The sequence below is a fragment of the Medicago sativa genome, chromosome 5 (genome assembly GCF_051527215.1).
Source record: "Medicago sativa cultivar Bolivia chromosome 5, Bolivia_mono, whole genome shotgun sequence".
Classification (NCBI taxonomy): Eukaryota; Viridiplantae; Streptophyta; class Magnoliopsida; order Fabales; family Fabaceae; genus Medicago; species Medicago sativa.
Genome location: NC_140753.1, coordinates 29,410,264 through 29,431,283, shown reverse-complemented (window position 1 = coordinate 29,431,283; position 21,020 = coordinate 29,410,264). Strand labels below are relative to the sequence as shown.

At 32.2% G+C, this 21,020-nt stretch overlaps 1 protein-coding gene and 2 pseudogenes across 1 annotated transcript; 2 read left to right on the top strand and 1 right to left on the bottom strand.

The window, feature by feature from the left end:
- Positions 1–6,571: 6,571 nt before the first annotated feature.
- Positions 6,572–9,896, bottom strand: LOC146921617 (protein MEI2-like 4). The gene is made up of 5 exons (XM_085711341.1): positions 9,791–9,896; positions 9,127–9,542; positions 8,841–8,999; positions 7,160–7,461; positions 6,572–6,963 (listed from the first exon to the last, which is right to left on the bottom strand). The coding sequence occupies exons 1-4, from the start codon at positions 9,894–9,896 to the stop codon at positions 7,243–7,245; spliced, it is 900 nt and encodes a 299-aa protein (XP_085567467.1). The 3' UTR covers positions 6,572–6,963; positions 7,160–7,242.
- Positions 9,897–10,209: 313 nt separating this feature from the next.
- Positions 10,210–11,919, top strand: LOC146921616 (uncharacterized; annotated as a pseudogene).
- Positions 11,920–19,524: 7,605 nt separating this feature from the next.
- On the top strand, positions 19,525–20,750 carry LOC146921615 (lysine histidine transporter-like 8; annotated as a pseudogene).
- The last annotated feature ends 270 nt before the right edge of the window (positions 20,751–21,020 follow it).

The window sequence follows — 21,020 nt, the reverse complement described above, 5'->3', positions numbered from 1 at the left end:
GTTTATGTAAACTCAATTTACATGAGTTAAGTAAACTAAGTTTACGTGTACATGTTCACGTGTTCACCCACATTGTAAATTGAGTTTACTTAGTTTATGTAAACTCAGTTTACATAAGGTAAATAAACCAACGTAAATTCATTTTACGCAGTTTATGTAAACTGAGTTTACAAACACTATGTAAACTGAGTTTACGTGTCCATGTATAACTTGAATAATCTTAAATTACTCCTTTTAAGAATATGTATGTAAATTAAATTCACTTGTGACCTATGTAAACTTAAATTACGCTACCCTGTCCACGTAAACTTAAATCACGTTATACCATGGAGCAAACAAAATGACATCGACAAACATTCATGGTGAAATTAACAACATCAACACTGACAATGGTGAAACTAACATCGATTAAATCATAGAGAAACCGATAAATAGAAACTCAAAGAAATTTATGAAATTCACTTGTATGAACAGAATACGGATCAATGGAAATATGTTGATTCAATTGGCGATTTTAGTATGTATTAATTGCATATCCATGGTGGTTTGAGGGTGAAAAAGTGATAAAGAAAAAAAAGTTTTAAGAAATTTACAAGGAGAGGGCAATTACGATATTATTGTAAAATTTTAAAAAAAAATTGAGTGTAACTAGATATATATGGGGTGAGACTAGAAAAAGTCATAAATTAATTAAGGGTTAATAGTGTTTTACCCCCTGTAATATAGGTCATTTCCGATTTTACCCCCTGTGATTTTTTTTTTTGGATTTCGTCCTTGTAATTTGAAGATTTTTGGTTTTGGACCTTTATGAATTTTGACAGTGCAAAATCGAAGATATGACACGAGGTAAACCAAAATTTGCTCAAATTAACAGGGGGTAAACCGAAATTTTTTCAAATTACAGGGGTGAAATTTTCCATGAATGTCCAAAACCAGAAATTTTCCATGAATGTCCAAAACCAAAAAATCTTCAAATTTCAAGGATGAAATTCAAAAAAAAATATTTTACAGGGAGGAAAACCAGAAATGACTTATATTACATGGGGTAAAGCACTATTAACCCATTAATTAATGCAAGATTTCTAGTTTTAAATTATTGTCGTAAATTTTTACCCCGAATAAGTCAATGTGTCAAGGACATATACATATATTAAATAAAATAAAAAAATTCCATCAAAAATTAAATAAATAAATAAATAAATAAATGCCTCCCATTTAAGGAATTTGCATAAAAAATTTAAAAATCTTTTCATTATAGTTACTTCGGTCACATTTGTAACCAATCATTCTTTTTCTAAGTTTGGACTTTGGAGTAATTATAGTCCAAAGACATTAAAAGCATTAAAAATATCTTGGTCGATGATCCATTGCGTCAAAAATGTTTTTTTTCTTCTTCTATGATGTCAGACGCTGTGTTTTTTTTATTTGTTCTTGATTTCAACCCTTAATACTCCCTCCATTCCTTTTCTTTTGATGTTTTAGCTCTTGACACAAGTTTTAAGGAGTGATTAAAGTATATAAATATTTATGTGTTTTTGACTAAAATGTCCTCATTTATCATTAAATTCACATGTGATAAACCAAAGGTCACAACTACTTTAATAGTTTATAGTGTTTTCCAACAAGGGCAAACTTGAGAAAACAATAATAAATTCACTAAAACATCAAAAGTTTTGGAATATAATTGAAACTCTAAAACATCAAAAGAAAAGGAATGGAGGGAGTATTATTTTATTTTTTTCGTTTCAATCACTTAGTTGATAGTTAAAATCTTATTTATAAAAGGTCTTAAGTCTTTTGGACAACTTTTTGGAGCCAAAAATATTGCTGCACTTTTCCTTCCTAATATTTTGTTGTTTGTTTATATTTTTAGAAAATGATCGCCTATCTTACGTATTTATCTTATTTATCAAGGTTCTTAAGTCTGTTAGACAACTTTTTGAAGCCAAAAAAGTTGTTGCACATTTCCTTCCTAATTTTTTGGTGTTTCTCTATTTTTTTAGAAAATGATCGCCTATCTTACTTATTTATCTTATTTATAAAGGTTCTTAAGTCTGTTAGACAATTTTTTGGAGCCAAAAAAGTTGTTGTACATTTCCTTTCTAATTTTTTGGTGTCTCTCAATTTTTTTAGAAAATGATCGCGTATCTTACTTATTTATAAAAGTTCTTAATCTCTTAGACAACTTTTTGGAGCCAATCAAATTGTTGCACATTTCCTTCCTGTTTTTTTGGTGTTTATTTCTTTTTTTTAGAAAATGATCGCGAATCTTATTTATATTATTTATAAAAGTTCGTAACTACAACTTTTTGGAAACAAAAAAGTTGTTGCACATTTCCTTCCGAATTTTTTGGTGTTTCTCTATTTTTTAGAAAATGATTGTGTATCTTATCTTATTTATAAAAGGTCTTAAGTCTCTTAGACAACTTTTTGGAGCCAAAGATGTTGGTGCACTTTTCCTTCTTAATTTTTTGTTGTTTATTTATATTTTTAGAAAATGATCGTGTATCTTATTTATAAAAGATCTGAAGTCTTTTGGACAACTTTTTGGAGCAAAAAATGTTGCACTTTTCCTTCCTAATTTTTTGTTGTTTATTTATATTTTTAGAAAATGATCGTGTATCTTATCTTATTTATAAAAGGTCTTAAATCTCTTAGACAACATTTTGGAGCCAAAAAATTTGTTGCACATTTCCTTCCTAATTTTTTGTTGTCTGTTTATATTTTTAGAAAATGATCGAGTATCTTATCTTATTTATAAAAGGTCTTAAGTCTCTTAGACAACTTTTTGGAGCCGAAAAAGTTGATCCACATTTCCTTTCTAATTTTTTGCTGTTTCCTTATAATTCACATATCTTATCTTATTTATAAAAGTTCGGAAGTCTTTTAGACATCATTTTGGACCCAAAAATGTTCTTGAAGTCTAAATTACTTCGGGGGTTTTAGGATTTGTCTATTGGAACTATTATCTGGTCCTAGCTATGTAATTTTAGTTTATGTCTTTGGTTGTACATTCAAAGGTTGAACCAGTACCAGTGGAAACACAAAAAAGAAGGGTCAATGGTTCAATGGTGAATGAGAACATTGATCCGACACAGAAGTTATCATCTGGATCGAGCTCTAACAACTTACATGATGCTATGGAATCTAAAGATTTATCAACTCCAATTTTAGAATTCGAACTTGGTGGTACCTCCGAACAAGATCCACCATCAGCTTGTGTGAAGGGGTGCAAGCTTTGCATGATGTTTGTGATTGTTTCAAAGAACAACCCAAACTGCCCAAGGTGCAAAGCGTGTTTGATAGATGTTGACGATGTTTAATTAAATTATGCGGGAAAAAAAAGAAGGAATAGTGGCATTTAAGTACTTGTGTTTTTTGAAATAAAGGATTTGATATCTTTTTTTTTTTTTTGGTGGAAAAAGGATTTGATATCTTTATTCATAAATAAATAAGGAATAAGATAAATATATGTTCTATCTCGTGTCATTGTAGTTTGATTTTAACTTATATATTCTAAATAATTATATAAAAAAATCCTTAAGAGAATGATCTAAAATATATTATCAATATATTATCAAGCAGGGGTCAAACTATTTAAATCTACAAAAATATTAAATGACACACAAACATACGTATGTGAGCGCTTGCAATCCTTCCAAGTATAATCTTATCTTATTTATAAAAGGTCTTAAGTCTCTTAGACAACTTTTTGGAGCCAAAATTTGAGGTTAATATTGTCATTTTAATTGAACAAACTTTTGCTAAATTTGTGCCATAAACTACTAAATACGTTTTTTTTTCTTCCATAATCTTAGTTTGTTTGTTTTTTTTTTGTTTTTTATTTCTTTCATAATTTTATTTTGTTTTTCTTTCACATAATTATTTAATAATCTTATTTATAAAAGGTCTTAAGTCTCTTAGACAACTTTTTGGAGCCAAAATTTGAGGTTAATATTGTCATTTTAATTGAACAAACTTTTGCTAAATTTGTGCCATAAACTACTAAATACGTTTTTTTTTCTTCCATAATCTTAGTTTGTTTGTTTTTTTTTTGTTTTTTATTTCTTTCATAATTTTATTTTGTTTTTCTTTCACATAATTATTTAATAATCTTATTTATAAAAGGTCTTAAGTCTCTTAGACAACTTTTTGGAGCCAAAATTTGAGGTTAATATTGTCATTTTAATTGAACAAACTTTTGCTAAATTTGTGCCATACACCACTAAGTACGTTTTTTTTTCTTCCATAATCTTAGTTTGTTTTTTTTTTTCTTTCATAATCTTATTTTGTTTTTTGTTTGATGGACATCATAGTTTGTTTTCTATTTTCTCTATTTTTTTGGTAGTGCTATTTTCTCTATTTATTTGGCAATATAAACACCAATCCCATATGTTTTTTTGTTTTTGTTAACTATATTCTTTAAATTATAGACCTATTATATTCTTTATACTTTACAGTGCATTTTCCGTTCTCTTATTTTTTTAGCACATGTTTGTATTTTTAAATTATTGAATGGAAAACATTATTGATGTGTTCTATTTCGATTTTACAGTGATATACACAATTGAGTTTCAGAAACGTGGATTGCCTCATGCACACATCTTAATTTTCCTACATCCTCAATTTAAACATTCAAATCCTGATGGCATTGTCAAGATAATATCTGCTGAACTACCTGCTGAACAAGTTGAACCTGTGCTATTTAAAATTGTTTCCAGTTTTATGATCCATGGTCCTTGCGGAATACAAAACAAGAATTCTCCATGTATTGATGATAATGGGAAGTGCACGAAATTTTTTCCAAAATTTTTTTGCGATAAAACCACAGTAGATGCAGATGGATATCCTGTGTATAGAAGGAGGGATGATGGCAGGGTTTAAAGGTAATGCTTTCGTTCATAATGGATTCGTTGTCCCATATAATAAACATCTTTTGATGAAATACAATGCTCACATAAATGTTGAGTGGTGTAACCAATCCCGTTCCATAAAATACCTGTTCAAGTATATCAACAAAGGACATGACCGTATAACAGCTTCATTTTATAAAGGATCTCCTGATCAAGAACATAATGGGTTGGTTGACGAAATCAAGTTATATTATGATTGCAGATATTTGTCATCGTGTGAGGCATCATGGATATTATTTGCTTTTCACATTAGTTACAGAGAACCATCAGTTGAAAGATTGCCTTTTCATTTGGAAAATGAACATTATGTTACCTTTTATGATCATGAGAGAATTGATAATGTTCTAGATAAAGAAAACTCAAAAAATTCCAAATTTTTGGCATGGATGGATGCCAATAAAAAATATCCTACGGCAAGAGAACTTACATATAATGAATTTCCTTCCAAATTTGTATGGAATGAAAAGAAAAAACATTGGAACCCAAGAAAAAGAGGATTTAAAATAGGAAGAATATATATATTTTGTTCATCCTGGTAGTGGTCAATTATATTACTTGAGGACTTTGTTGAATTATTGTAAATGTCCTACTTCTTTTGAAGATATAAAGACCGTTAACAATGTTGTCCTGAAGACATTTAAGGATGCTTGCTATGCAAGGGGCTTATAAATGATGACAAAGATCATGTTGATGTAATTAAAGAAGCAGCTCAGTGGGGCACATGTAGTTTTCTAAGGATCTTATTTACAACTTTATTGCTGTCAAATGAAATTCCAAGTACAGATTATGTTTGGATAAATACCTAGAGGTATTTAAGTGATGACATTTTATATAGGCAACGAAGGCACGTGAAAATTTCAGGTATATTCAATTCTCATTATTTCTTTTGCTTCATTATTTATAATATTGAATTTTACTATTATCATATTTAACTTATGTTTTCACTCTATATAACATATTTGGTTTTGACTGAAGATGAATTGAAAAATTTAACTTTGGTGGAGATAGAAAAATTGTCGCGGAGAAGGAACAAAAGTCTAAAAAAATTTGAAACCATGCCTCAAGTCAACATGCCTTTGAATCCTGAATCTCACAATCAACTTATTTCTCACAAGCTTAATTATAATCATTGTGATCTAATTTTGGAGCACAAAAAATTAACTTCCACAATGACTGAAGAACAAAAGAGCATATACGACACAATCATGAGTTCTGTGGATGCGAACAGCGGTGGTTTTTTCTTCATTGATGGGTACAAGAAAAACTGCACTTTGCGACTTTTAAAATTGCATTTTGCGACTGTTAGAAGGGTCGCAAATGTACATTTGCGACTGTTCCCCAACAGTCACATTTGTTGGGGTCGCAACTGTCTTTTGCGACCATTCATAGAACAGTCACACCAACTGCCGCAGAAGGTGTTGCGACCCTTCATCAACAGTCGCAAATGTTAAGTTTTTTTTAAAAAAAAAAAGGGGCTTGCGACCCTTCACCAACAGTCGCAAATGTTAAGTTTTTTTTTTAAAAAAAAGGGCTTGCGACCCTTCACCAACAGTCGCAAATGTTAAGTTTTTTTTAAAAAAAAAATAAAATTGAATGGGGCAGTTTTTGTTGCCAATTTAAATAAATATATTATTAAATACTTAAAATACATAAATATATAACTAAAAATATCAAAATCTCATTCATATAATTCTTTCAAGAGTAGCAATCAAAACAATAGATAAAGTACATAGTTTAAACATTGAAAAACCAATACACTAGTGGGTAATCATTCAAAATAATATTACCAAACAAACAATCAACCTTGACAGTATCATGTCTAATAGCTCTCCCCCTTCCAAACAAACAATCCTCAACAGCATATCCTTAAACACAAGTAACCAGAAAACAACCTATCAGACAATCCTAAAGTACAAAAGACATAATGTATAGTTTGTTCTTCAGAGACAAAGTTCTTACTTATTCTAAAGGAACATCTCCAACCATGAACAAATCCCCTTCTTCATCTCCATAAGTTAACACGTGTCAAACTTCTAATTGGCTATTGGACCTATAATGAATCATGTTGAGTGTGAGTTTAAAAAAGCGTGTTAAAGTGAGTGTTTCTATCATTACTTTCAAAGTTAAGACATACGCCTAACCTATATTATGCAGGTGATATTTTTTTTTCAGATGAGAGGTAACTCTACAACTGACCCAAGTTCTATGATTCAAATAAATGATACACGAAGGTTTGTGAAGCTTACAGTTAATTGTCCTAAAGCTGTGGGACTTGACTGTTTTTTAGCCTCTCTGCACAACTTCTCTCCTAACCAAACAAGAGAAGTTATCAATCGCAACCATTTTCCATGACTGGAACGCAATTTTTCTCGTCTGAAGCATTTATGGAAGATGAATTATCAAGCATGTTAACAGTGGTCTCTCCATCCTGATTATCACCATGTAACTCCCTCTTGTCTTGCTCAAGGTGCTTTTGTGTCAATTTCATAATGGCAGCAAGGCTATCAGAGTTCAATTTCATTTCAGCAATATGAGATGACACATTTACCTAAAAAGCCAATTACAAAAGAAACACGTTTTATTTTTCTCATAAAATAGTTGTATGCATTCAGACACACAAAGCAAAAAAAAATAAAAATTGAAGCACAGACAAAGAATTGACCATGAAAGACAATGCATCTGATCATAGTATACATTGATTACAACTTTCTAATCCAAAGGCAATGATCATATTTCAAGTCCGATAAATGCCTTATATAACGATGCAACTAATCATCAAAAGAATGAATTTTTGATGCAACTTTCTAATCCTCATATAGCTCACAACAACACACTCCTCTCGCCATATATGCTTCACTCAATTCATTATAGTAGTGTGCATAACTCAGGTCTATGCATTTCACTCAATTCATTTCATGTATCAAACTAAATTTACACTTACTTACAAAACTATTTTTCAAGGCATGTAGCAGTTCCTGTCTTTCAGCATAAAGTATATTCATAGAAATTGTGATAATCATGTTTCTATGCAAGAGTATAGTAAATCTTTATCACAGTATACAAACTTCACACCATAAAGAAATAGTTATGTAGTGCATTATCTTCCAAATTAATATACTCCTATGCAAGAGAACTCATTAAGTTCAGCCTTCAATATCATTCCACCATGTGATCCTGTAAAACTCTTTGGATGTGCATTCGATAAGTGCATCTAATTTTGATGCAAATCCACTTAGACAATGTTAAAAGTTGAATTGTTACAAGAATGCACTAACCTTCATTAGTGGGCTTGCTTCTTATGATTCTGAAGCGTGAGCAGAAAAATCCAGAGAATCGTATAAAAATATGGTGAAGTTCAGTCTTTGAAATTGATGAATCGTATAAAAATACTTCGAGTGTTCCTTGATTCACACCTTTTTTGGAAGGACCATCCTGAGAAATTTGTAAGACAAATAGGAATTATTGGAAAACTCTATACAAACATTACTCAACTGTTAATGATGTATCAGAGTCTTTGCACAGTTCAATGTACTATTATCAAAGTCCGTTAAGTCTTTGTTTGGATAAACAACTTAATTAAACACTTATAGCATAATAGCTTATCCTATAAGTGTTTATGTATAAGCTATTTCTACAACAAAAGATAAAACAAATTCAAACTGTTTTCTTATAGGCTATAGCTGTTTTCATAACTATGATGCAGAATTTATAAAATTAAGTTGAAAACAACTTATGGACATGTCATATGTTGTTTCCATAACGTTCTCGCAAACAATCTACAAATACATATTTCAGTAGATAAATTCAAATAAATAAATTGAAACAATCTCTAACTATTAGTAGTTACTATCACAACTGATTCATGCAGACATATAAAAAATAACTAAGAGTAAGTTTCATCGAGGAATTAAAAATGCGGCATCCAACCTTTGGAATAGAATAATGAATATCGAATTTCTTGTGGCCGAAGAGTCTATTATAGTGTGCTCTCATTGCATTTTGGGCAGCTCTAATATCATAATATGATATCATAGCATGCCCTTGATGCTTGCAAGCTCTATCAAAAGTGTGAATATCTCCAAATTGCTTCAAATCCATATCAATATTCAAATACAAGAAGAAAATAAGTTAGTATCAAAGTCCACAATATTAAGTACTAAATGAAGAATATGTCTATACAAACTAAAGAACAAAGAAATCAGAAAAAACATACCTCAAAAAGTGCTTTCAATACAGAATCTTTAACATCACTATCAATATTTCTCACAAATAATGTTCTAGAAGGGTGTTCGCCATAAGGGTTTTCTCCAGCGATTGAGCTATTACGAACTCCACTAATGAATTCAGAAATCCTTTCAATAGAGGGTGAATTTTCAACATCTCCAGGATCAATACCTCCATTACTACTGAAAAGGTCTAATTCATCTATGTCATTGCCATTGCTATCACAGATGATGTAGTTGTTCCCATCGGTCACTCCAGAAAGTAAATCATCCTCGTCCGGGAGTAGATTCCCAATAATTTGAGCCTCAAGTTCTTCAAGAGAGTCAGAAAGCTTCTCTTCCTCATAATATGATGCAATTGTATCCACTGAATGTCCATATAAAGCATTATTTGCAGATAATCGCACTACACAAACAGAAGCATACAAAGAATAGCAGATTAGCCAGCAATTAACCTCAAATAAGTCAATAAAATGCAAACAATAATACTCTAGCATACCTTTGATGTTGCTTTAACCTCAAGAACAATTTCTACAAACTGCAGAGAAAGATGATAATAAAAAAATGAACTTTTTGATTTGGGGGTGAATGAATTATTGAAAATTACGAAATTGAGATAAAGGGTGATCGAAAATTGAAGGAAAAATGAATAACCAACCTGATCATAGGAAACATCAGCGGTTCTGGGTTTGAGGGATAAATGGAAGTGAGGAGGAATGGAACGAAGAATGACACAATCGGTTTCATAAACAGCTTTCATAGCTTCAACTTCTTCACCTACTTCTTCTTCTTCATTTCTTCGTAATCCATTGTTCTCTATTGTTCATAAGCTGTTTTTAGCTAACTTCAGGTTTGAGAGGATTCGACCGTGGGTTTCAGCGGATGAACAGAAAGGGTTTGCATTGAAACATCGGCGCTTTTGTGATTAGTGTGATGCAGGTCGACGATTTCAACGACGGATGGGTTGGACGGAAGGACGGCATCATGGTGGAACAAAATAAAGGGTTCGATGCGGTACGATGGGTTCGAGTGAAGGAAGGGTTTGGGGTCTCTAGGTTTGAAGAAGAAAAGGAATGGTTCTTGATTTGTTCAAGAAGAAAGGGTTGGATGCAGCGAAGAAAGGGTTCGTGAAGAAGAAAAGGGTTCATCTCTGGATTTGTAAAGCAGTACAAAAAAAGAATTAATTGAAAAAGGGGGACTGAATAAATTGGGAAAGAGTGTTAATGTGGTATAACTCAAAACCTGCGGCTGTTTGGTAAGGGTCGCAATATTTATCAAACCTGCGGCAGTTGGGCTTAAGGGTCGCAGAAACTGTCGCAAATGCATACTTTGAGGCAGTTTTAAGGTAAGGGTCGCAGATGAAGTGTCGCAAATTGAAGATTTTCTTGTAGTGGCGGAACCGGTAAAACCTTCATTTGGAAAGTGATATCTGCATAAATTAGATCGAGAGGAGAAATTGTTTTGACGATAGCATCAAGTGGGATAGCAGCATTACTTATTCCAGGTGGCAAGACAGCACATTCTAGATTTGGCATACCAATACAAATATTCGAGAATTCAACTTGCCCTATCAAGCCAGAGGATCCTTTAGCGCAACTAATCGTTGAGTCAAAACTTATTATTTGGGATGAAGCTCTGATGCTTTATAGGCATTGCTTTGAAGCAGTTGATAAGACTTTTAGGGATATACTTCGTGTCTCTAATCCTAGAAGTGCGGATATTCCTTTTGGAGGAAAAGTGATCGTCTTGGGTGGTGATTTCAGGAAAATTCTTCCGGTCATTCCAAGAGCACCAAGACATGATGTTGTTGATGCTAACATCAATTCATCGCGCCTTTGGAAACATTGTCGAGTCTTAAAATTGACCAAAAACATGAGGCTTCAAACTGGATCTTCATGTTCTGATGTCAATGAACTCAAAGAGTTCTCTGACTGGATTTTAAATGTTGGAGATGGAAATATTGGAGACAACAAGCCCTCTCAAAAAAAAACAATGATGGGGAAGCTGGAATTGAAATACCAGATGACATGTTGATCAAGAACTCAGGTGACCCAATTTCTTCAATTGTTAATAGCACATGTCCATCACTTTTGGAGAATATGAGTGATATTTCATTTTTTCAAGATAGGGCAATTATAGAACCTACCAATGATATTGTTGATTCACTGAACAATTACATTTTATCGATGACTCCTAGTGAGAAAAGAACATACTTAAGTGTTGATAGTCCGTCTACACAGGATGAAAATATTAATGGTCCTGATCAGATTCGCACTCCAGAATTTTTTAACACCGTCAAATCTTCATGTTTGCCAAACCATGAGTTAAATCTCAAGGTTGGAGTTCCAATTATGTTATTGAGAAATATTGCTCAACCGTTAGGATTATGCAATGGTACGCGTCTTATAATTACACAAATGGGTAATTTCGTACTTGAGGCAAAGATAATATCAGGAAACAGTATTGGACAAAAGGTATATATCCCAAGATTGACTTTGTCTCCATCTCCATCTGATACAAAACTTTCTTTCACGTTTCAACGTAAACAGTTTCCTATTATGGTCTCATTTGCAATGACTATCAATAAGAGCCAAGGACAATCTCTTAAAAATGTTGGAATATATCTTCCAAAACTCATATTTTCACACGAACAGTTATATGTTGCTCTTTCACGCGTTACTTCAGGTGCTGGGCTGAAGATGCTGATTTGCGATGACGAAGGACGTGTCTCCAACAAAACTAATAATGTTGTCTACAAAGAAGTCTTTCATAATTTAAGATAGGTAATTTACACATATACATATTTGTATATATTTTCTATTTGTTTATTGTTGCGTGCATCTAGCTATGTTTTTCAAAGCATTTTTATTTAATAATGCCTTTCTTTCGAACTATATATATATATATATATATATATATATATATGTGTGTGTGTGTGTGTGTGTGTGTGTGTGTGTGTGTGTGTGTGTGTGTGTGTGTGTGTGTAAGAAATAATATTTAGAATTTTGTTGTTGACAAAAAAAGTCAAAACTTATCAACTAAATTTGTTTCACAAATTAACAATATGTTATGCATTTTTCTAATACTTTTTTATATGGTTATGTAATTTGTATTTCTCTTTATACCTTATGCCATTTAAAATAATCGTGTATAATCATACAAATTTATTTTATTTCATGCCAGGTTGATCATCATCTTTATGATGAATTTTTAATTTGGAATCAGCAAAAGTCATGGACACTAAACCGAGTTTTACCGATTCAATTGTTGAGAATTGATACGACTTTATTATCCACAAATTTGTATATTATTACTCAAGACAAACTTATATTAGTAGTTGCATTTGGTTATTTTTATTTGTCTATCCAATGTGATAACGAGAATTCTAAATTACTTCAAATTTTTATTGGTTTTATTTTGGACACGTTAATTCATGCTCACTTACAACTATTATTGTTTCATTTACTATTACTTTATTTATTAATCAATGTCATATCTAACTTCCCGTGCATCGCACGGGTCTAAATACTAGTAAGGGTTAATAATGCTTTACCCCCTGTAATATAGGTCATTTCCGGTTTTCCCCCCTGTAAAATTTTCTTTTTGGATTCCATCCTTGTAATTTGAAGTTTTTTGGTTTTGGACCTTCATGAATTTTGACTGTACAAAATCAATGATATGGCAGGGGGATAAACCGAAATTTTCTCAAATTAACAAGGGGGTAAACCGAAATTTGCTCAAATTGCAGGGGTGTAAACCGAAAGTTCCTCAAATTACAGGGGGCAAAATTTTTCATGAAGGTCTAAAACCAAAAAATCTTCAAATTACAAGGACGGAATCCAAAAAAAATATTTTACAGGGGGTAAAACCGAAAATGACCTATATTACAGGGGGATAAAGCACTATTAACCCTTAAAATAATTACCCCCATCAAAAAATCAACTTGACAAGATTCTCTACCACATTAATTTATTTGTTCTTGATTTCAACCCTATTATTTTATTTTTTTCGTTTCAATCCCTTAGTTGATAGTTAAAAGTTGCTAGTTAAAATAATTACCCCATCAAAAAATCAACTTGACAAGATTCTCTACCACATTAATGTCTTCTATATGATTGAGTTGTTGGAGGACCAAAATCAAAGAATTTACAACGTTAAGAACAAAATTTTATATTTTCTTACCAGGGCGAAAATCAAGATTCGCTTAAATGTTAGGTTCAAAATCATAAACAACCTTAATCTAAATTTCAATATATTAAGTTGAATTGGCATAGTCCCCGTGAGCTTAGCTCAGTTGGTAGGGACATTGCATGATATATGCAGGGGTGGGGGTTCGAACCCCCGACACCCAACTTCTCCACATTCCACATTTAAAATGTGTGAGTTCTAGCCACTAGGCTACTTGACAAAAGAAAAAAAAGTCGAATTGGCATAACTTCCTTTGGCATAACTTCCTTTTAAAAATAAAATTTAGTAATTGGCATAACTTTGGAATTCAAAATATTTATGAAAGCTTTATCATGAGCAGGAAAACATCATAAATTACATATTAGTTAAAATTATAAAAGTGAGCGTTACTGTCATAGAGTTAACAAAAAGGGATTAACACCAATATTTACATGACACAAAATGAACGAAAGAAACACATTAAACTCTTGTGTAGGAACTTGGTTATTAATAATTTGACCGTTAAAAAATAAAAAATCTCTTTGACGTCAAAAAAGTAATATCAGCTGAGCAATATTCAGTCTCTTCACATATGCTTAGTAATATTCAGTCTGGAAGATTACATTGAAAGGATAGATGGTAAAATGACGGATAATTGTGAATCATTGTAATATGTCAAAATATAAACCTTAAAAACCATGAACCATCAACTTAGTTTTAAATAATTAAAAATAAAAAATTGTAAAATAGTTAAAAGTTTTTAAAAATATAAAAATTGAAAAATAGTTAAAAAAATTGGTGAGGTAGCACTCAACCAAGCAACACTAAAAAAATTATATGCATTAGCGTAACAAAAAAACAGACAGACGGACATAAAATATTACTCTAAACGTTAATGTGTGTATATAATCGCGAGGATGAAGAAAGGAGATAAAAATATTTGGGATCATTAAATGACAGCGTGAATAAAAATATTTGTGAGATTGTGATGATTAAACGATATTGAAATTAAATATATAAGTGATAAAAAGATAATAAAATTCCTTTGAAAAAAATATAATAAAATTAAATGGAATCTCCTTAAAAAATTAATGGAACGGTTAAAAAAAATAAAGTTAAATGTAAGAAAAAAAACATATTGAAATATAATATTAAAAAATAAAGAAAAGGTTCCCAGCGTGGATTGAAAAGAGGTGCTTGTGAAATAAATTGTCGAAAAGTAGTTTTTTAAAGTAACATTCAACAGCTTCTGGTCAAAGCTCATTCTATTCAATTTTATGCGTTCAAAAAAAGTACTTTTTCTAGTAAGTACTTAATTGATATTGTATTCGGCCTAACTTCTCCTTAAAAATGTAGAGAAGTTTGAAAAAATTCGGGTCAAACGATACCTTAATCTCCCACAACGGCAATGTAGAAGCAACTGAATTTGGGAGAAAAAATTGAAAAATAGTTAAAAATATAAAAATTGGAAAATAATTAAAAGTTATTAAAAATATAAAAATTAGAAAATAATTAAAAAAATTGGTTAGGGGCAAAAATGGAAATTCATAGGCCAACTCTAAAAAAAAAACCACCCTCCAATAATTGAATTACCAAAATGCCCCTCCTAGGGGCAAATTGGTATATTCAATGGACATTAACTTTTATATATAGTATATAGAATAGATTATTCTTATTGGAAATGCACTCATGAGTTTCTTTCCTCGTAGTATTTCTCTGTTTTTCATATATATTTTTCTCTGATTTCTCTTGCATCTTTTTATTTTATTTTTGGTCAGAAGTGTGTGTACCATTTTTTTTTGAAAGAAAAGTTTATGTATCTTTGATGAGTATGAAAAAAATCATTTTATAGTATCTCCATGCATTTCACGAGGAATTATTTTTGTACTACAAAATTATGTCATGAAAGGACTATATGGCCTTTCCTTTATATATAAGTAGGGCAGAATCCTAGAGAACCATTCTAGTGAGTCACCTTCAATGGCATGTATTCGAACAAAGTGTAAATGGGACTGTACGCAGGGTCGTCCCCGACAATTCGGAGGCCCCCTTATAATCTTGACAATTTTTCATTTAAAAATAATTGAAAAAAATCTTAAGACTTTTACCCACAGACAAATAGGCATTTACCTATGGATAATGCATAATTGACAGCAAAATTGTTGTCTTTTAGACTTTTACCTATGGAAAAAGGACATTTAGTGACGGATTTTGGCCGTAGGTACAAGTTTTTTTTTTCTTTCCGTTTTTTCCAAATTTTGAGGCCCCTCTAAGTTTTTGGCCCTGTGCCAAGGGCCTTGATGCACTTGCACAGGCCGGCCCTGACTGTACGTGTAAAGCATTTACCTAACCTCAAATAATTCATGAAAATTGTACAAGCTACACGCACGATCTTTATTTATCATCAACTTTATTCATCCTCCAAAAATCACTTTTACACATTCAAGATTATTTGGCCTCACAACAATCAAACATAGACTTATAAGTATAATGCTGAAGGATAAATTAACCACTCAGGACAATGACTCCACCAAAAAACCACTATGAAATGAGTGGAGTAACTTTAACACAACTATTTAGAAGTATTTTACCTTTCATTATTTCAGTTGTGTGACGACTATTTAGAAGCTGAAAAATGTGGTCATGCAACTAAAATACTCGTGACCATTATTTTTCCATTTAGTTAACCAAATAAATTCCGGAAAACTAGTGGTCACGCAACTTAAAAAATATGGTCTCACACACACCATATATTTGGTTAACTGAATTTTTTCAGAGTGGTACAAAGGGGTGTACACATTAATGGTGTCTACCGATCATTGCTCTTATTTGACCCTAGTTTACATTCATTTTGAGCAAGTCACAAATTTTTTTCAACAAGTCTTCCATAGACCCAAACTACAAAAACACAGTTTAGGCATACTTACATAAAGTCAAATTTTTTTTTTGTTACAAGTAAATTGAACTTTTATGACTCACCAAAATCAAATTTTAAAGCTCAACAAATGTAAACTAGATACTTACCAATCACTAACCAAATAAATCCACACGTTCGTAGAGTAGAGGGAGTTGAAACCATAACTTTACAGACAATTCAAGTCCTAACATAAAATCAAAACATTTTTTTTTTTGGTTACAACATAAAATCAAAACATTGAACAAACATGAGTTATTTTAAAAAGATTTAAAGATTAATTAGAAGGTAAAATTACCATTTTGTGAGTGTGTCAAGGAATTTATATTTGTTCTTATGACCATTAAGAATAAACGCATTTATTCTTTCATTTCCTTTTACCCTTGTCTATCTATTCTTCAACCACCATATCTAGGCATGTCAACAAAACTTATACCCGTGGGTACCCACCCAAACCAAATTCAATTTGACGGGTTTTTCCCGTTTTGATTGAGTTTGGGTTTTCCCCTGTTTCAAAACACGGGGTACAGTACAGGTAACAGGAATATAGATATCCACCCTGAACTCATACCCAAACCTGTCCCGAACGTTGAAAATCAATTTATTACTATTTTATATTAATAAAAATCTGAACCTTAAATCATTTCACTCTTTGAGTTGACAATTATTTATCATAGTTCTCTCTTTTCTCCTTCCATATCTCACAATGTCGACCTCTCTTTTCTCCATCACCATAGCAATTGATTGTCATCATCTCTTTGTGGATAATGCATTACAACGGGGCTAAAAAATACTTTTATTTTTATTAATTTTTTTTATCTACTGCAGGGATGGTGATTGGGCGGGGATACCCAAACCCGTCGGGTACGGGGATGAGATTCGAATTCTCATCTCAACTAAGTATGGGTAGGGTAACGGTTAACTACATGAGAGTAGGGTATGGGGACAAGGAAGGTAAAATCCGTCCCCTCCCCGCCCAATGCCATGCCTAACCATATCATCATTCTCGTGGCTATATATTAAGCTCTTGCCCCTCGTCTGTTGCAATTAGCTCACCCATCTTTGTTTTTTCACTCGATTGTTCCATTTTTCCCTAAAATATCTTCCCTATTTTTCTTTGTTTGTAAACCTCTTTTGTTTAGAAACACATGCAAAGAGAGATGAAGAAGAAGAGAAAGAAGATGAACACTCACCAAGTAATATATTTTCTTTTTAATTCCTTGATCTGTTTTTGTTTATAACTTCTTACTTCATTCATTCTTCTCATCCACCTTCTTATGGACAATAAGATTCTAGCATCCATACATGTTGGATTGATTGATTAATTAATTTCATTAGCATCACTAAGGTCTAGCATCCATGAATAATCATAATCAATTAATTATTAACAACCTTAGTCATTAAAATTTGTGATATCATTACCAAAAATATACTACAACACATAGGAAGTCATGTTTTTGTTTGCCTTCAAGCTATACTGTTATTATTTGTCCTATAACAACAATGGTTTTTGCTTGATTTCAGTGTTGTTTTCAACATGTTGTTTGGTCTAAGCACAAATCTACAGCATAATGTCCACGTGCATTATTTCTAAGGGATTCCATGTGGGCCAAGTAAGTAGAATTTTTATTTGTTACTTGTTTTTCTTTTTCATTTGATAAAAAAAAAAAAAAACTTCATTAGTTCAATTTTCTGCATCCCCGTCATTCTTTCGGCTCTCATTGCAAGTTTCAACTAGTGAAGTCCGGATACTTCAAACATGAAATTAATATTATTCTTTGAATGTAACTTTGCAAGTCATCTGTGGAACTGGTTCTTCTCTATTACTAACATAAGCATGCAATTCAGCAACTGTCTAGATTTTTGGAAAATTTTGGATAGAAATTGGTCTCCACAATGCAGGACTGTTCTCAAAGCCTGCATGTTCAATATTATTTACGCTGTTTGGATCAGAAGAAACCATGTGAGATTCAAAGATAAGCACATGCACTGGAAACCTGCTCTTAACATGATTATTGCGCAGACCTCTCTTGCAGGTAACATCACCAAAGAAGTTTATAGAGGGGACATGCAGGAATTCAGAATTCTTAAAACTTTCAAGGTGAACATTAAACCCCCCAAGGCTCCCATAATCAAAGAGGTAATCTGGGCACCACCGATGACAACTTGGATCAAAGCAAACACAGATGGAGCAGCTACCAAACACCCTAACAGAGCAGCGGCAGGAGGCATCTTCCGAAACTCAGAGAGCATATGCATTGGTTGTTTCACTCAATCACTGGGGGAGCAAAACGCTCTATATGCTGAGCTTGTAGCTGCCATGACTGCTATTGAGATTGCTCACAACAACGGCTATTCTCACTTTTGGTTAGAAACAGATTCGCAATTGGTCACTTTAGCTTTCAACTCTTCTTCTGTGGTTCCTTGGGTCCTTAGAAACAGGTGGCTTAACTGTATGTATAGGATTAGACAGATCAGATTTTTTGTGTCGCATATTTTTAGAGAGGGCAATGCTTGTGCCGACAGTCTAGCAAATATTGGTCTTTCTTTAACTTCTTCTGACTTATTTTGGTCTGACAGTTTACCTGACTCCATTAGAGGAGAGTACAATAGGAACAGGTTGGGTATGCCCAACTTTAGATTTGCTACCTTTTGAAAAGGTTTTGGTATGGTCCCCCTTTTCTTTTTGTACTCTTTTTTTGTTTTAATCTAATGGTATGATGCTTTTGCATCAGTTTATAAAAAAAAAAAAAAGTAATGAAATGAAAGTGTTGAAAAAACGGTAAACTTCTAAAATAACATTAACATCTTTTGGTACCTTATGATACATTGAATCCACTAGAAGCTATTTTGCTTGCAATTTACATTATCTCCAATTTCGCACTGTCATGGAAAATTCAGGTAATTCTCATCATAATTTCAAACAAACAAAATATAACAAAAAGTATATATACATTTGAGATAAAAACTACAAATTCTCTTCAGTGCTAAGGTCATTCAAACACAGTAGTTATTAATACGTCACTCTCAAGAAACAAATTTATTGTTGGTTAGCTATGAAAGAGTTTAATCACGATTTCTGTCAGATTAATTTTACTTAATTAGCTGATCCACTTATACTAAAATTGATGCTAATCTCTTAATTTTACATAGTTGGACGATGTGTAGCGCTAGTGCGCACTCGCTGAGCGGGGTCGAGTGGTTCTTAGTGTTTACTTGTTTGGCAATTCTTATTGCTCAGTTACCTCTATCTCTTATTGTACACTCTTTTGGTCACTTTCTGCTGTTAATTAAGAAAGATAGGCCAATGGGTGTGTCCTCCAGTACTAAGTTGGTGTCACAAGAAACCACTGTGGTGAAGATTACCGACATTTTGAATGCTATTGGAATTATTGTGCTAGCTTTCAGAGGTCACAATCTTGTGCTAGAAATTCAGGTACGTAACATTATGATTTATGGTATATATAGGCTTCATCATTAAAAAAATACAGGTTATTATATCTTTTAAAAAAACAATTATTACATTTATTTTGGATCATTTGTGACAGCTGCACAATTGTGCAGTAGATCCAACAACTCTGCAGTTGTTGCTACTGTGTAGCTGCGACAAATGATCCAAATTCAATTACATTCTATGAGATAGTATGATTTAATATGTCAAATATGGTTCATACTTATTTGTATATTTATGTTGCTTTCAGATATCTTCAGATAAAGGATTGTTAACTGCGTTCCCGCAATTCCACAAAAACCAAATAACAAAAATCTCAATCGGTGCACTTTATGTTCTAGTGATACTACATTGTTTGAGTAGCTTCCAAGTCTATGCAATGCTTGTATTTGACAACTTGAAGCTAAGATACACACCCATAGAGAATAAAAAAATGTCCTAGATGGTTGAGAACATGCTTTCGTCTATTCTTTGGAGGGTTGACATTTTTTATAGCGGTAACATTCCCTTTCTTGCCATGCCTTGCAGCTCTAATAAGTGGAATGATCCTTGTTCCCCTCACATATGCATACCCTTGTTTCATATGGTTAGCTATTAAGAAACCTCGTAAAAATGGTGCAATCTGGTTCTTCAACCTCCTACTTGGTTGCTTATGGATGCTTCTAAGTGTTCTTTTGATGGCTGCGGCTATAAGGACTATGGCTGATAAAGGGCTACATGCTAATTAACTTCTTCAAACCATAATAAAGGACAAGTAACTACCCACGATTATTTATTATTTATTACATTTATTCAAAGGCGAGGAAAGCAGTTCTCATTCCAGTAAAGTAGTTCTAGCTCTCTTACAGGAAGCCGTTGGCAAACTACCAAATCCGTCATCACGACACTGCTAGGCTTTTCATTTCTGCTTTTACAATTAAATCATTTCTTGTATTCAGAACTCAGTCAAAAACACTTTATTAACTGCATAGCTGATTTCTTGATATTCCACAACTGCCTCAACGTTTTTCGCACCAAAACTCCTTAATGACCTTTCTATGTAAGGATCTGCCCCCTTAAAAGAACGGTACACGTTCATTACACCACCTCGTTCTCCAACTGAAATAATTACATTGATACTTTACTATTTGAAAAAACAAATATAGATTAGAATAAAGATACATAAATATAAACAAAACAAAAATGTACAGCACGATCTTTTTCTTTTCTCCATCGTCAAGTTTAGTTCTCTTTGCCCAATCTTTTCCTTTATAAAATTCAGTGAATAAGTTTATCACTGAATAAGAACAAGGATGTTGATTTATTATTGCATGAAATTTCACTTCAAAGTAAAGGCATTGTTGCAAAATGAC

What these genes read in the sequence shown, in the direction of transcription:
- LOC146921617 (XM_085711341.1), bottom strand. Translation starts at nt 9,896, where the DNA reads ATGAAAGCTGTTTATGAAACCGATTGTGTCATTCTTCGTTCCATTCCT. An exon ending in TGTTTCCTATGATCAGGTTG is followed by an intron (nt 9,543 to 9,790) that starts GTTATTCATTTT and finishes CTGTTTGTGTAG; the next exon opens with TGCGATTATCTGCAAATAAT. An exon ending in TTCATTATTCTATTCCAAAG is followed by an intron (nt 7,462 to 8,840) that starts GTTGGATGCCGC and finishes TTGGCTTTTTAG; the next exon opens with GTAAATGTGTCATCTCATAT.